The 14,337-nt window shown below is 58.5% G+C and overlaps 1 protein-coding gene across 1 annotated transcript; it reads left to right on the plus strand.

The window, feature by feature from the left end:
- The first annotated feature begins 3,554 nt into the window (after nt 1-3,554).
- FOXC1 (forkhead box C1) lies at nt 3,555-7,525 on the plus strand. The gene has a single exon (XM_007973863.3). The coding sequence runs from the start codon at nt 4,097-4,099 to the stop codon at nt 5,753-5,755; it is 1,659 nt and encodes a 552-aa protein (XP_007972054.2). The 5' UTR covers nt 3,555-4,096; the 3' UTR covers nt 5,756-7,525.
- Nucleotides 7,526-14,337: the final 6,812 nt, after the last annotated feature.

Here is a 14,337-nt window from a genome sequence, read left to right on the forward strand (position 1 = left end):
GCTCCAGTGGTCTGTGATGGCAGCCCAGTGGGCAGTTTTCTAGTGGCCTTCTGAGGTTAATTGCCTTAATCTTCCACTTTGTCTCCCCCAGCAAAGGGAAAGATGCTGAGGCAGCTGTGGACTTGCAGCCTCCCTCCTGTGTGTGCAGAGCCCCCAGGAATCACTGACCCGCCCGAGTGGAGCAGGAGAAGTGCTTTCCCTCATGTTCTAAGCCTGCCTTTTCTGTTGTCCTCCAGGTCCTGGGCCAGGTGGAGCCCCCCCTGAAGCTGGTATCCTACCTGCCCTCGCCTCCCCACTCCAGCCCACAGTCCAGCTTTCAGGGCTGAACCCAGAGCCCAGAGGATGGAGAAGCCAGAAAGCGGGGAGGTAAGGGAGAGGGCGTCTAGGCACCCCACAGAGGTGAATCCGCACTACAAGAGCTGAGCTCACACCCCGAGCTCACACCCCTAGGGAGTGATTTTTCCGGACTGCCCCCATCCCAATCTCCACTCCCTCTACTTTACTTGAAAAAGAAAAAGAAAGAGAGGGCCTTCTGGCTCCTGGTGACCCGTATTTAGGACACCATCCCATCCCCCAGCACACACATTCCTACAGTGTCACCTGGTCCCCAATCTGAGCATTTCCTGGAGTGCTCGCCACATTCCCCTTCCTGGTGCTTTTCTATGGTGGGGCCAGGGGAGACTTTGTTTTGAACATCGCTGTGACGTCACTCCCCCTCCTCCGAGCTGAGCACCCCTCGGTGGGTCCTGGGAATTGTTGCCCGGCCTGCTGGGGAGGGGCGAAGTGTGGGCCGAGGGAGGGTTCCACCAAACATCCATTACCGCTGTCGCCTGCGGGGCCTTCAGGCTGCAAGTACGTGAGGTGTCAGAAAAGAAGCCGAAGGGTTCCTGTGGGGGCTTTTTTGCCAAATGAGTCAAGAGATGTGCGGAAGAGGATGATTGAAGTACCCCGTGGAGTAGCAGAAAGGGGCATCAAACACTGTAACCTGAAAATAAAAACTTTAACTTGTTCCCCCAAAGACTTCTGTGTGCGTGTTAATGTTCAAATAACACCACTAACAACAAAAATGAAATAAGTGCTTGAAATACAATCAAGTCGCTTACTGGAGGCTTGCTTCCGAGTAAGTTTATAAAACACAAATGCAAATATCTTTTCTTGGCGAATATCCAGAACTAAACCAGTGGAAAGTTGATCTTGATAAAACCACATCCCTCCATTTTTTTTTCACATGCCAGATACTAATTTCACAACGGCAACTTTTATACCCAAAACAGAGAGCTGAGAACACCGCTGCAGTTCGATTTGCAATTTACATAACAAGCTGTTTACACTTCACTGGGCCGATGGAGGGAGGAGGCAGGGAAGAGCAGGAGGCGACAGGCTGGTGGGGGAGGGGGCGGCGGGGCACAATTGCCTGTTGCAAAACTCGGGGCCGAAGGCGTTTCCCGCATTCGGAAAACAAAGCATCCGTAATCGCTACGTTCATCTCCGCGCACCGCTAGCAGTGCAAAAAGCAGCTTAAAGACCGAATTCACCACTTGTTGAGGTGTTCAGGGAGACCACTTAAATCTCCTCCAGGCTGAAGCCAGAGCACTGCTTAAAGCCTCGACCAAGTGCGCTGATAAGACCTTCAGGGTGCCGGGCTGGGGGCTGAACACGAATTAAGTGTTCAAGTCGTGGGGTTTCACCACCATCCTCGCCCCTGTCTAGTGTCCTTGGCAACCAGCAAGTACTGAGCCTCCTGTTGGTGCTTCTCCAACCCACCAGTGACTTGGCCTGCAAGCCACCTGGAAAAGGAGTCTCCAGAGACCCCGGCGCACAGCAGGCCAGGAGGCAGCTGCCCCGGGATTCAGAGCAACCTCGGGGCAACCCTCCTTCCTCCAAAGGCTAATTCCAGAAGAGGCAGGTCCTCTTTCCTTCGATGTCAATGTCCATTATGAAACAGTAATTTTTAAATGTTCAGGTGACACGGAGATGCGCCTGCTACACGTCAGCATCCTTCACATGTAACAGCCGAAGCTGCAATTTGAATTTTCCTGCCAACGTGAGGAAGCCGGGATTCGAACAGGGGAGACAAAAGGGGCCCCGAACATGTCCTTGGAGTTAACACAGGGTCGGAAATCATGGGAAGCGGAGCTCTTAAATGCGTCACGCACGCTTCTTCGCAGTCTCCTGAACTCGCCACTTCCCCCAGCTTCTAGTGAACAATTTGGGATTCAGCCTCCGGGAGGGTCTCTCCTAAAGTCACTAAAATGCAGAATCGCCGTGCCGGGGTCGCGGGGGAGGCCTGGCTCCTTCCCGGTCCTTCGTTTCTTTCCCTCGTTTCTCTTCTTCCTGTCCCATTCCAACCACCCAGCGACGGCAAATCTCAGGCCTTGTGCACAAGAAGCGAGCGGGGGCCCTTCTGTGCGTATCCCCCCAGAATCCTTGAACCGCCCTCCAGGTGCGATCCTGTACGTTCTCCCAGACACACCCGTTATCTCTGCGAGCCGGCAGCCCCGCGCATGTGGAGATGGAGACTGGCCTGGGGAAGCGTTAAGCTCTTAGACATATTTATTTGTTTCTTGTCATCACACCTGCTAATGTCGCCGAGCCCGCAGCCTGACCCCTCATCTCAGCCGAAATGCGCCTGACGCAATCAGAGGGGGCGGCGGCCTGGCGAGGCGGCGGGACCCTCGCGGGAGAGCAGGGGGCGCGCGGGGAAGCAGCCGTGCTCCCGCAGCCCTTGCCGCCCGCACCCTCAGGCCGCCAAGGGCCCCCCGGGGACGGGGGAGAGAAGCAGGGCGGCCCGCAGTGGGGCAGGCTCATCCTTCGCGGGTGAACGGCCGTCGGAAACTCCCAGCAGGGCCCCGCACCCCTTGCCTTAATTTCGACTGGGGAGGGGTCATGGAGGGGGGCCAGATGGGCAACGAATCTTCTTCCCCACCGCGAACAGGGCCTGGCTGTGACCGAGCCCTCAAAATCATGTCCTTTGTAGCCGAGTTCAGGACAGGAGAACCTCCAAGTGGAGAAAAGCCGGAGACGTCAAAGACCCGAGTGAGACTGACGTTGGAGAAGGGAGGGAAGGGGCTGCGGGAGAGGAGAGGCGGCGGGGAGGAGAGGCCGGGGCGACCCAGGGCTGGCGTCGGCGGGGCTGGCGAAGGAATGGAGCGAGCCAGCGCGAGGCGGGGCGGAGACGCCAGGGCCATTCGGGAGCGGTGGACGGAGGAAGGGTCTGCACGGGGCCCGGGAGGACCCAGGAAGTCTGCGCGAAGAGCGGGCGTGGGTCCGGAGGGCCCGGGGTGGGAGGTGTGCCGGGCGCCGGCGGCGGGCAGGTGGACTGCGGGGGGCGAACCGACGGCGGGCCGGGCGCCGGCGCGGGCGCAGGGCCGGGGCCCGGGCCAGGGCGGCCGGCGCGCGTGTGGTCAGCCCCGCGGTCCTCCGGCCTCCGGGAGCGGGCCGGCAGGGCTCGGCCTCCGGCTCATTCAGAGGCGGTTCTCACCTCCCATTGGCTGCCGCCGCTGGCGGGGCGGGGCCCCGCTGCCCGGAAAAAAGTGTAACTGCGTAAAAAAGTCCTCGCCTGGGTGACGGATGCTCAAAAGTTCAGAAGTTTTCCCAATGCTTCCTTAAGCGGTTGGCGCGCGAGAGACCGAGAAAAGGTGACGCGGGGCCCGGGCAGGCGGCCGGCGCGCGGCCCCCCCCGCCCTGGTTATTTGGCCGCCTTCGCCGGCAGCTCGGGGCAGAGTCTCCTGGAAGGCGCTGCAGTGTGGCGAGAAGGGCGCCTGCTTGTTCTTTCTTTCTGTCTGCTTTTCCCCGTTTGCGCCTGGAAGCTGCGCCGCGAGTTCCTGCAAGGCGGTCTGCCGCGGCCCGGCCCGGCCTTCTCCCCTCGCAGCGACCCCGCCTCGCGGCCGCGCGGGCCCCGAGGTAGCCCGAGGCGCCGGAGGAGCCAGCCCCAGCGAGCGCCGGGAGAGGCGGCAGCGCAGCCGGACGCACAGCGCAGCGGGCCGGCACCAGCTCGGCCGGGCCCGGACTCGGACTCGGCGGCCGGCGCGGCGCGGCCCGGCCCGAGCGAGGGTGGGGGGCGGCGGGCGGCGCGGGGCGGCGGCGAGCGGGGGCCATGCAGGCGCGCTACTCGGTGTCCAGCCCCAACTCCCTGGGAGTGGTGCCCTACCTCGGCGGCGAGCAGAGCTACTACCGCGCGGCGGCCGCGGCGGCCGGGGGCGGCTACACCGCCATGCCGGCCCCCATGAGCGTGTACTCGCACCCTGCGCACGCCGAGCAGTACCCGGGCGGCATGGCCCGCGCCTACGGGCCCTACACGCCCCAGCCGCAGCCCAAGGACATGGTGAAGCCGCCCTATAGCTACATCGCGCTCATCACCATGGCCATCCAGAACGCCCCGGACAAGAAGATCACCCTGAACGGCATCTACCAGTTCATCATGGACCGCTTCCCCTTCTACCGGGACAACAAGCAGGGCTGGCAGAACAGCATCCGCCACAACCTCTCGCTCAACGAGTGCTTCGTCAAGGTGCCGCGCGACGACAAGAAGCCGGGCAAGGGCAGCTACTGGACGCTGGACCCGGACTCCTACAACATGTTCGAGAACGGCAGCTTCCTGCGGCGGCGGCGGCGCTTCAAGAAGAAGGACGCGGTGAAGGACAAGGAGGAGAAGGACAGGCTGCACCTCAAGGAGCCGCCCCCGCCCGGCCGCCAGCCCCCGCCCGCGCCGCCCGAGCAGGCCGACGGCAACGCGCCCGGCCCGCAGCCGCCGCCCGTGCGCATCCAGGACATCAAGACCGAGAACGGTACGTGCCCCTCGCCGCCCCAGCCCCTGTCCCCGGCCGCCGCCCTGGGCAGCGGCAGCGCCGCCACGGTGCCCAAGATCGAGAGCCCCGACAGCAGCAGCAGCAGCCTGTCCAGCGGGAGTAGCCCCCCGGGCAGCCTGCCTTCCGCGCGGCCGCTCAGCCTGGACGGTGCGGATTCCGCGCCGCCGCCGCCCGCGCCCTCCGCGCCGCCGCCGCCGCACCATAGCCAGGGCTTCAGCGTGGACAACATCATGACGTCGCTGCGGGGGTCGCCGCAGAGCGCGGCAGCGGAGCTCAGCTCCGGCCTTCTGGCCTCGGCTGCAGCGTCCTCGCGCGCAGGGATCGCACCCCCGCTGGCGCTCGGCGCCTACTCTCCGGGTCAGAGCTCCCTCTACAGCTCCCCCTGCAGCCAGAGCTCCAGCGCGGGCAGCTCGGGCGGCGGCGGTGGCGCGGGGGGCGCGGGGGCTGCGGGCGGCGCCGGGACCTACCACTGCAACCTGCAGGCCATGAGCCTGTACGCGGCCGGCGAGCGCGGGGGCCACTTGCAGGGCGCGCCCGGGGGCGCGGGCGGCTCGGCCGTGGACGACCCCCTGCCCGACTACTCTCTGCCTCCGGTCACCAGCAGCAGCTCGTCGTCCCTGAGTCACGGCGGCGGCGGCGGCGGCGGGGCAGGCCAGGAGGCCGGCCACCACCCTGCGGCCCACCAGGGCCGCCTCACCTCGTGGTACCTGAACCAGGCAGGCGGAGACCTGGGCCACTTGGCGAGCGCGGCGGCGGCGGCGGCGGCCGCAGGCTACCCGGGCCAGCAGCAGAACTTCCACTCGGTGCGGGAGATGTTCGAGTCGCAGAGGATCGGCTTGAACAACTCTCCAGTGAACGGGAATAGTAGCTGTCAAATGGCCTTCCCTTCCAGCCAGTCGCTGTACCGCACGTCCGGAGCTTTCGTCTATGACTGTAGCAAGTTCTGACACCCTCTCAAAGCCGAACTGAATAGAACCCCAAAGCAGGAAAAACCAAAGGAACCCATCAAGGCAAAATCGAAACTAAAAAAAAATCCAATTAAAAAAACAAAACAAAACCTTGAGATTATTCACCACACCAGCGAACAGAATATCCCTCCAAAAATTCAGCTCACCAGCACCAGCACGAAGAAAACTCTATTTTCTTAACAGATTAATTCAGAGCCACCTCCACTTTGCCTTATCTAAATAAACAAACCTGTAAACTGTTTTGTACAGAGACAGCAAAATCATGGTTTATTAAAGGACAGTGTTACTCCAGATAACACGTAAGTTTCTTCTTGCTTTTCAGAGACCTGCTTTCCCTTCCCCCCGTCTCCCCTCTCTTGCCTTCTTCCTTGCCTCTCACCTGTAAGATATTATTTTATCCTATGTTGAAGGGAGGGGAAAGTCCCCGTTTATGAAAGTCGCTTTCTTTTTATTCATGGACTTGTTTTAAAATGTAAATTGCAACATAGTAATTTATTTTTAATTTGTAGTTGGATGTCGTGGACCAAACGCCAGAAAGTGTTTCCAAAACCTGACGTTAAATTGCCTGAAACTTTAAATTGTGCTTTTTTTCTCATTATAAAAAGGGAAACTGTATTAATCTTATTCTATCCTCTTTTCTTTTTTGTTGAACGTATTCATTGTTTATTAATAAATTACCATTCAGTTTGAATGAGACCTATATCTGGATACTTTAATAGAGCTTTAATTATTACGAAAAAAGATTTCAGAGATAAAACACTAGAAGTTACCTATTCTCCACCTAAATCTCTGAAAAATGGAGAAACCCTCTGACTAGTCCGTGTCAAATTTTACTGAAAGTCTTTTTGTTTAGAATTATTCTCCTGCAGCATCTTCTGCAAAATGTGCTATATAGTCAGCTTGCTTTGAGGCTAGTAAAAAGATGTTTTTCTAAACAGATTGGAGTTGGCATATAAACAAATACGTTTTCTCACTAATGACAGACCAGGATTCGGAAATTTTAGGCCCATGAATCAGCCGCGGTCTTACTACGGTGATACCTGTGTGCTGAGAGATGGGACTGTACGGCCAGATGTGCACAAATATTTGGCTTGTGTATTCCATATAAAATTGCAATGCAAATTATACATCCCTGTGAGCCAGATGCTGAATAGATTTTTTCCTGTTAATTTCAGTCCTTTATAAAAGGAAAAATAAACTAGTTTTTAAATGTATGTATATAATTCTCCCCCATTTACAATCCTTCATGTATTACATAGAAGGATTGCTTTTTAAAAAATATACTGCGGGTTGGAAAGGGATATTTAATCTTTGGGAAACTATTTTAGAAAATATGTTTGTAGAACAATTATTTTTGAAAAAGATTTAAAGCAATAACAAGGAAGGCGAGAGGAGCAGAACACTTTGGTCTAGGGTGGTTTCTTTTTAAACCAATTTTTCTTGTTAATTTACAGTTAAACCTAGGGGACAATCCGGATTGGCCCTCCCCCTTTTGTAAATAACCCAGGAAATGTAATAAATTCCTTATCTTAGGGTGATCTGCCCTGCCAATCAGACTTTGGGGAGATGGCGATTTGATTACAGGCGTGGGGGGGCTTGCAGTTTGTTTTGGAGATAATACAGTTTCCTGCTATCTGCCGCTCCTATCTAGAGGCAACACTTAAGCAGTAATTGCTGTTGCTTGTTGTCAAAATTTGATCATTGTTAAAGGATTGCTGCAAATAAATACACTTTAATTTCAGTCAAAAACTGCTCTACGTGGCCTGTGATTCGCTCGGTCCCCTCCCCCAGGGTCGTAACCTAATCGCCGGGAAGATCGCAGCGGCGCTGGCGCGGGTGTCTCTTTGGGGCAGGCCGGCTGGGGGTGGCCTCACGGCCCCGTTTCAATCTCTCTGGGCCGTCGCGGCGCTAGGTCCCGGGGCTGCCTCCAGCTTCCTCGGGTTACAGCCTCTTTCGGGGCAGGAGAAGGGGAGGGGGTGACGGCGAAGACTCCAGCGCCAGTCTGCAGGAGTTTGGTGTCTTACTCCACTTTGGGGAGCCGAGCGAGGAGCTGGGATTGGCGGACAAAGGGCCCGCAGCCGCAGTGGGGTGTCGAGGCCCGGAAGGGGAGCTGCAGCAGGTGACTCCCGGCCCTGTCCCCGCGGGCGGGCGGGCCCAGCCTGAGGCCGAGCAGGTCGGCCGGAGACGGTGCCGTTCTCGACGTGTCTGGTTGGACTGTGTGGAGCAGGGCTGGCGGGTGGAGACCCGCGCGGCCCACGCTTGGCTTTCCGGCTGGGGCGTTTCTCGGAGGCCCAGTCCCTTCCGAGTCGCGCCCGCCCCGACGCCGGCCTCCTGGACGCCGCTCGCGACGGGAACGCTCTCCAGCTAATTAGCTGTAATTACCCGCGGCGGCCCGGGGCCGGCTTCTGTTTGCGTTTGGAGCTCCTTCCTCTCCCCACCCCGCCCCGCTGCCTCTCCCCAGATCAGCCCCGGTCTCCGCGGCCTCCTCCTGAAATGAGTCGTTGGGGAAAACAGATTGAAAGGAGACCCCTGTTAGTTCAGCTGGGTTCATCGGGGTGCCAGGAAGACCGCGCTGAGGGAGGGTGGCAGGCGCGGGGTGCCGGGGATGGGGACGGGGCGGGGGCGCCGAGCCGGGAGAAGCGCCCTCGGGGCTCTGGCCGCGGCGCTCGGAGGAGCCTGCCCCCCGCCCGGTCACCCCGCGTCTCTGCCGGGCGCTGCAGGGCCCCGCCGAGCTCTCATTTCCTCCTCGCTGGCCTTTGTTGTGAAGACACACGTGTGTTTAGGAGCGCAGCTGGGGTGGAAAGGTCAGAGGCACTTTATTGCTCACGGGTGACAGCTCGCCCCGCGCCGGCCCGCAGCCTCCAGGCGCGGGCCCCGGAGCTGCGCGTTTGCAGGACCACCCCCGGCCCACCCGCCTAGGCCTGGCCGCCCCAGACCTGCCAGGGCCAGCGCTGCGGCCCCAGGCGGCCTCCCCGACAGGGCTGCGTCCTCGTGCAGCGTGTGAGGTTTGCAGAGGCCACCAGTCACTTGGCAGTGGCCCTGCGGAGAGTCGCTCGGCCTCAAGGACGCCAGAAGCCCTTGGGTGAGCGGCGGGCTCAGCGTGTTCGGAGCCCACACGTGCCTGCGACTCTCCACTCTCCGGGCCTCGGCTTTGCAGCCCGGAGGAGGTGGCGGTCGCAGTCAGCCCAGGCCCAGGTCGGCCTGGAGAGCTCGGCGGGCTTTCCCTACCGTTCCCAGCGGCGGGAGCGAGCTGCTGGGGTGACCTGGGAGAAGGAAAGAGTCGGCTTGCTCCTGGCTGGGGGCCCTTCTGAGTCTGGCCTGCCTAGGAGTGGGCCACGAGCAGCCCCTGTCCTTCCTTGCGGGTCTCCAGTCCCAGCTGCAGGAGAGGAAGCGGGTATGGGGTGAAGCGCGGTGCTTCGGTTTCTGCGGTCGGCGAGGAGCCCCTGGCCCACAGGTCGAGAATGTTTACAGGCTGCTCCAGGAAAGCTGCTTAGCAACTTGCTTTACCCTCGTCTATTCGAATGTTTGAAAATTAGGCATGAAACATACATGTGTCTAAGAAGATGTTTGTGTTAAACATACATGACGTAGTCATTTCTGCACTCGTTGCCTGTGCAAGTTTAGAAGCTATGCTGAGTGGAAGGAGAGAAGTTCTGCTCATTATTCGGATTTTAAAAACCACATCTATGTAATGTCTCCTACTATCAGTACATTACCTTTTCGATTCTCACATCCGATTTCAGAAAACCAACTCCTGCCAACCTTATTTAACGTGGAACGACTTATTCCTTAGAGGTCTGAAAGTCTGGTTTGTACTGTTTTAGGAATAAGGATAATTTTCCTGTGAAATATTCTAAGAAAAACTCCTTGATACTTTAACTAATAGCCAGTACATTTTGAAATTAGCCTGTGACGGCAATCCAGATCCATGGCGGGAGATCGGCTAATTTTTAAAATAGCCTCTGTAAAAAGCCTTAGGAGAATAAGTATTTTGTCCTTTATGTAGAAATGGGCACATTTATTTTAATAGCAATTTATGCCATGAGTACATAAATGCCAGCATGCCACACGCCATACGCAGTCTTGCATTTGGCATGTTGCACGTGTGGGAGGAACCGGTGCTGAATTTTCCAGGGCTCTGTAGTAGCAGACCTTTCTCACCAGACTGAGAGCAAACAAGCATGCGTTTTACAATTTATTATTCCACAAAATTTGTGCCATTCATAATCGATGCTTGCAAAGGAATAAGGCTCGATTGTGCTGGTGGCCTGCAAGCTCCTGGCTGTTTCCTGCCGGGTCAGAAACAAGGGTCAGGAAACAAGAGTGCCTTATAGTCCTATTGGGCTCTCCCTAACTTTGATAGGCGAGTAAAGGACATAGGGCAGGAAGGGTCTCCGTTTTTAAGGTGGAATGTCATTAGTTTTGTTCCTAATGGTGCAAAACCCAAGAGATTTTGAACCCTCTGCAGGTTGAGGCTGCCGGGACAGATTGCCCGGGAGGGACAAGAAGTGTCCATACTTGATCAGGCCTCAGGCACCCACACCAGTGTTCTCTGAGGCTGTTAGCGGCACCCAAAGCAAGGCAAGTTGGAGTGACAGTTTACCTCTACTCCTGCCCCACCTCTAAGAGCTCTGTGAGAGGGGCTCTCATTTGTGAGGGCTCCCCGGGGCCATTTGCTTCAGAGCTTAGCTCCGGGTCCCCTGCTCCTTGGGCCTGCCTGGTATTGCAGGGCCTTTTCCACTATAGGCATTTCACGGACAGTTCTTGAAGCCATTAGCCCTTCCCACCCGTCATAAACAAATGTCGTGTTGGGGACAAGATTGATGGTAGCCAAGTCATAAGGCTGGCCAGGCGGGACAGAATATGATTGTGTGCGGGCAGCCATTCTTCAGCCAAGCAGAGAGATTGGGGTGTGGGACCAAGAGACTGTGTCAGAGTCTTCCCCCCACCAATCTGAGAGGGGAGCTCAGGAGAGTTCCCGACAGGGAAGTTTAATTTATTCCGACAATGTCCACTTAGGCAGGAAGAGAAACCCACTGAGATTTGCCATGGGGTCCTAAATGCCAGCTTCAGAAAACCCACTTTCTGAAATCTATTTCCATTTGTAACAAAGTCAAAAAGTTCCCTGCAAAGAGCTTTTATTATTGACGATTTCCCTCCCACCTTAACCGAATGTCTTCCTTTGCAACTGGGGCTGTATCTTCTTGTCTGGAACTTCTGTGGCCTTGATTTCCCACCCCTTTTTAACCCATCTCCCCCTTTTTGGTGGGAATCTACTATAACCATTAGGCTCTGTGCATCTTTGCGTCTCTGTTTCTTTGTCTCTGTCACTTTTCCCCATCCTTCTCCCTTCCTGCCCCCACAGAAGGCTGTGGGGCCCCAAAGTTTCTCCCGGATGTCCCCACTCCCAGCCCAGCTCTGGGGCCTGCATGCCTACCCTCCACTGCACCATCTGGGGGATGGGCCGGATGCAGCCCTGATGCCAAGCTTGCACCCAGGCCTGGACAGACTTGTGGCCACACTGCAGCCTGACTGGCAGGTTCCAGGTCCTAGTCGGCTGGGAAAGAAACAATACTTAAGTAAATGAATTCCAGCTCCAAAACCCATTCAGCAAAATGAAAGCAGCTTCTCCACGAACCTTCTCAACGTGATTACGAGTGGAAAATTGAGCAGAATGTACCATATCCACCTTCTTGGAAACCAAAGTAGCGCGAGAGCATAAGGCTCAATTTAAGAGCTTTGTTGTGCTCCTTTCCCGTCTTACCCTGCCCCAAAGAAACACTCTGGTTTATATTATTTTTTTGGTTGTTTACTTGATTTTTTCCCTCACTGATTTCAAATTTGCAGCATATTGAGCGTATTATGGGAGATGCAGTAGGATCTGGAATTTCCTTGCACATAGACCTGGCCCTGTCCTGGAGAAGGCTGGAGCTCACACTGGGAGACACAGCCAGAGAGAAGAGGCTGGGTCTGTGTGGTCCTTGGGGAGGGCCTGGAATTGCTCCCAGCTCAGAATCTCCCTGCCTGGGGTTGGGAGGGTGACCTGGCAAGCCTCAGTGGGGCTTCTCCCTGGCCCCTTCCCGGTCCAGAGGATGCCTCCCTTTCTCCCAAAGAGCATCTTCTTTCTCTGGGCTGTCCATGGGCCTCTCCAAGCCCACCGGTCCCCATGGGTGTCGTTAGGACTCGACTGCCCACCCTCTCCTGTAGCTGCCACTGCAGGCCGCTCCTACTGCGGGGACTCAGTGGGCTGCTCCTTGACTCCCTGAGTCAACACAGCTTGGTGCTACTTGGGGGGGCATGGGAGAGCAATTTGTGAGCCCAGCAAGTGGGCATCAGAGCATCAGAGCGGGAACCAGGACCAGGCAGTGAGGCCTCTGGCTTGACCTAAGTGGTGGGACCCCAGGCAGGGCCTAGAGAGGCCGAAGGGGCTCCAGGGAGGGGCTCCAGCGGGGTGGGGATGTGGTTCCATGTACTCAAGGTTGGGAAAGGAAGGAGTTTTTTGGAGAGCTTTGAGGACGACTTAGATCCTGAGATGGGGGAGAGGGAGAGGGAGATGGAAAGAGAGGGGAGGGAAGAGGTGGAGAGAGGGACATCCCCCCTCCCATTACCTACCCCGGGGGAAAAAGCAGGAAAACCAACACATTTAGCGCCATTAACTCTTAAGGCCTCCGCATTTCCTTCAGTATAAAAGCAGGTCATTGGTCCCGGAGGCTGTGCCGGGGCTCGTTAATGGCTACAGACGTACAAACCGGACGGGGGGCGGGGGTGGGGGAGAAGCATGTTTCAGCGGCCATTGGATTTTTAAAAATCTGTTGTTGGTAGAGTGAAAACAAAAATTGTCCTCCAAGTTGGCAAAATCGGCGTCCCAGACGGTGCGCAGGAGGGCCCTGCCAAGCCTGTCCCCGGAGCCCCGCGCCAGTCCGGTAGGCCCGGCTCGGTGTGCAGCCGGGTGTTCACTCGTGGATCGGGCCGGCCGCGGGGTCTTTCCGCAGCCGGGACATTCAGGACAGCAGCGGCTGCGGAGCCGGGGCCAGGGCTTCCTTGCGATTCCAATGATTTTTATTATCATCACTCGCAAAGGACACACGCAGCCAAGGCCGGGCCTCGCAGTGGCTGTGCTGGTCATCGCCTGGAGGGGTGTGCGCTAACCCAGGGGCGAGGGGGCGCGCCCGGTGTCCCAGGGAGAGCTTAGGAGGAAGACGGCCCACCGTGGTTCCCACAGTCAGGGACCGTCCGGGTGCTAGAAATTCCCAGAGAGAACTCGAGGGGCTGATGTCCTGGTGTCTGTGGGGCTTCCTGCGCGCCCACCCCCATCCCCCTCCCCCCTCTCAGGTTCGACGGATTCTCCGGGAGGCGCAGGACAGTGATTTATAGTAAGTGTTTGGTGACAGCGGCTTAACGTGACCGTCCGCTGCAATTGCCAGCTGGCTCCTGGGCGGGCCTACCCGCCGGGCCCGACCCCACAGTGGAGTCCTCGGAGCCGCCGGTAAAGCCCCCTCCCCCGCCCCGGTGCAGCCCCGCGTTCCCCGCGCCCGGCGCTGCCGGAGAAAAGTGGCACAACAGGAAAGCCTCGCCAGAAGGCCCTTCCCAGTCGGCTTCCTCGCCATAAAAAGCCAGACTCCAGCCGAGGTCCTGACCCCTTCCAAATATACATTCCCTTGTCCGCGGCCCGCCACTCCCGCCCGGGCCTCGGGCTGTGCAGCTTCCTCCTAGGCCTGCCCGGGCCCTTCGGTGCAGCCCCAACTTCCATTGCGTGTCCCAGTTTGCCGACCAGCTTTGCTCGCGTGCCGTTGGCCCGGAGGCTGCAGCGCCAGTCCCTGCGTGCGCCGGAGCGCACTGGAGCATTTGCGAGGCCAGGGCTGCTGACGGCGAGGGGACACTTTGATGAACACGGTGCTTCCGTCCCGCCCCAGCTCTCCACCGGAGCTGGAGGTTGGGGCGCGCTAAGCCGCGGCGCCTGGACAAGTGCGCGGGCCGGAGCCGCCCAGTCCTGCACCCAGGGGCTCGCGGCCGGCGCATGCGCACGCGCGGTGGCGGGTCTGCAGGCCCGAAGGCCCGGCCCCTCCCTCAAAACCGGAGCGGGGAAGCCCAGGGGCTCAGAGCCTCGCCCCGGGTCGCGGGAGCTGGGGGGCGGGGGACGCAGGCAAGCCAGGTCTTCCCACCTGCCGTCGGGGCTCCTCCCCGCAGCAGCAAAGGGTGCCAGTGCCCGTGGCAGTGCACGCTCAAGCGGACACACTGGCTCCCAAATTCGGAGATCAAAGGGGCAGCCGAGAACTGGGCGTCCGCTGTGTGTGACCCCTGACCGTGGAGGAAGGGCGGGAGCCGGGAGTGGGCGGTGGGGCCTGGGGTCAGGCCGCGGTCGTCGGCTCCCAGCAGAGACGCTCTAGCCGAGGAAGGGGTGAGGGTGGGGGGCCTGCCCTGCCGTAGTCACACCTGGGACGTTGAAATGGGCTCTGGGGATAGAGCTCACTCCCAGCGCCCCACAGGAGAAGCCCGCAGCTCAGACCCGGGCCGTGCAGACCCCTGGGCGGGCTCGGGGGCCGAGGATAGCAACACGGCCC

Source organism: Chlorocebus sabaeus, chromosome 17 (assembly GCF_047675955.1).
Source record: "Chlorocebus sabaeus isolate Y175 chromosome 17, mChlSab1.0.hap1, whole genome shotgun sequence".
NCBI classification, from domain to species: Eukaryota; Metazoa; Chordata; class Mammalia; order Primates; family Cercopithecidae; genus Chlorocebus; species Chlorocebus sabaeus.

Excerpts from the sequence above, each read along its gene's own strand:
- FOXC1 (XM_007973863.3), top strand. The coding sequence starts at position 4,097 with ATGCAGGCGCGCTACTCGGTGTCCAGCCCCAACTCCCTGGGAGTGGTG.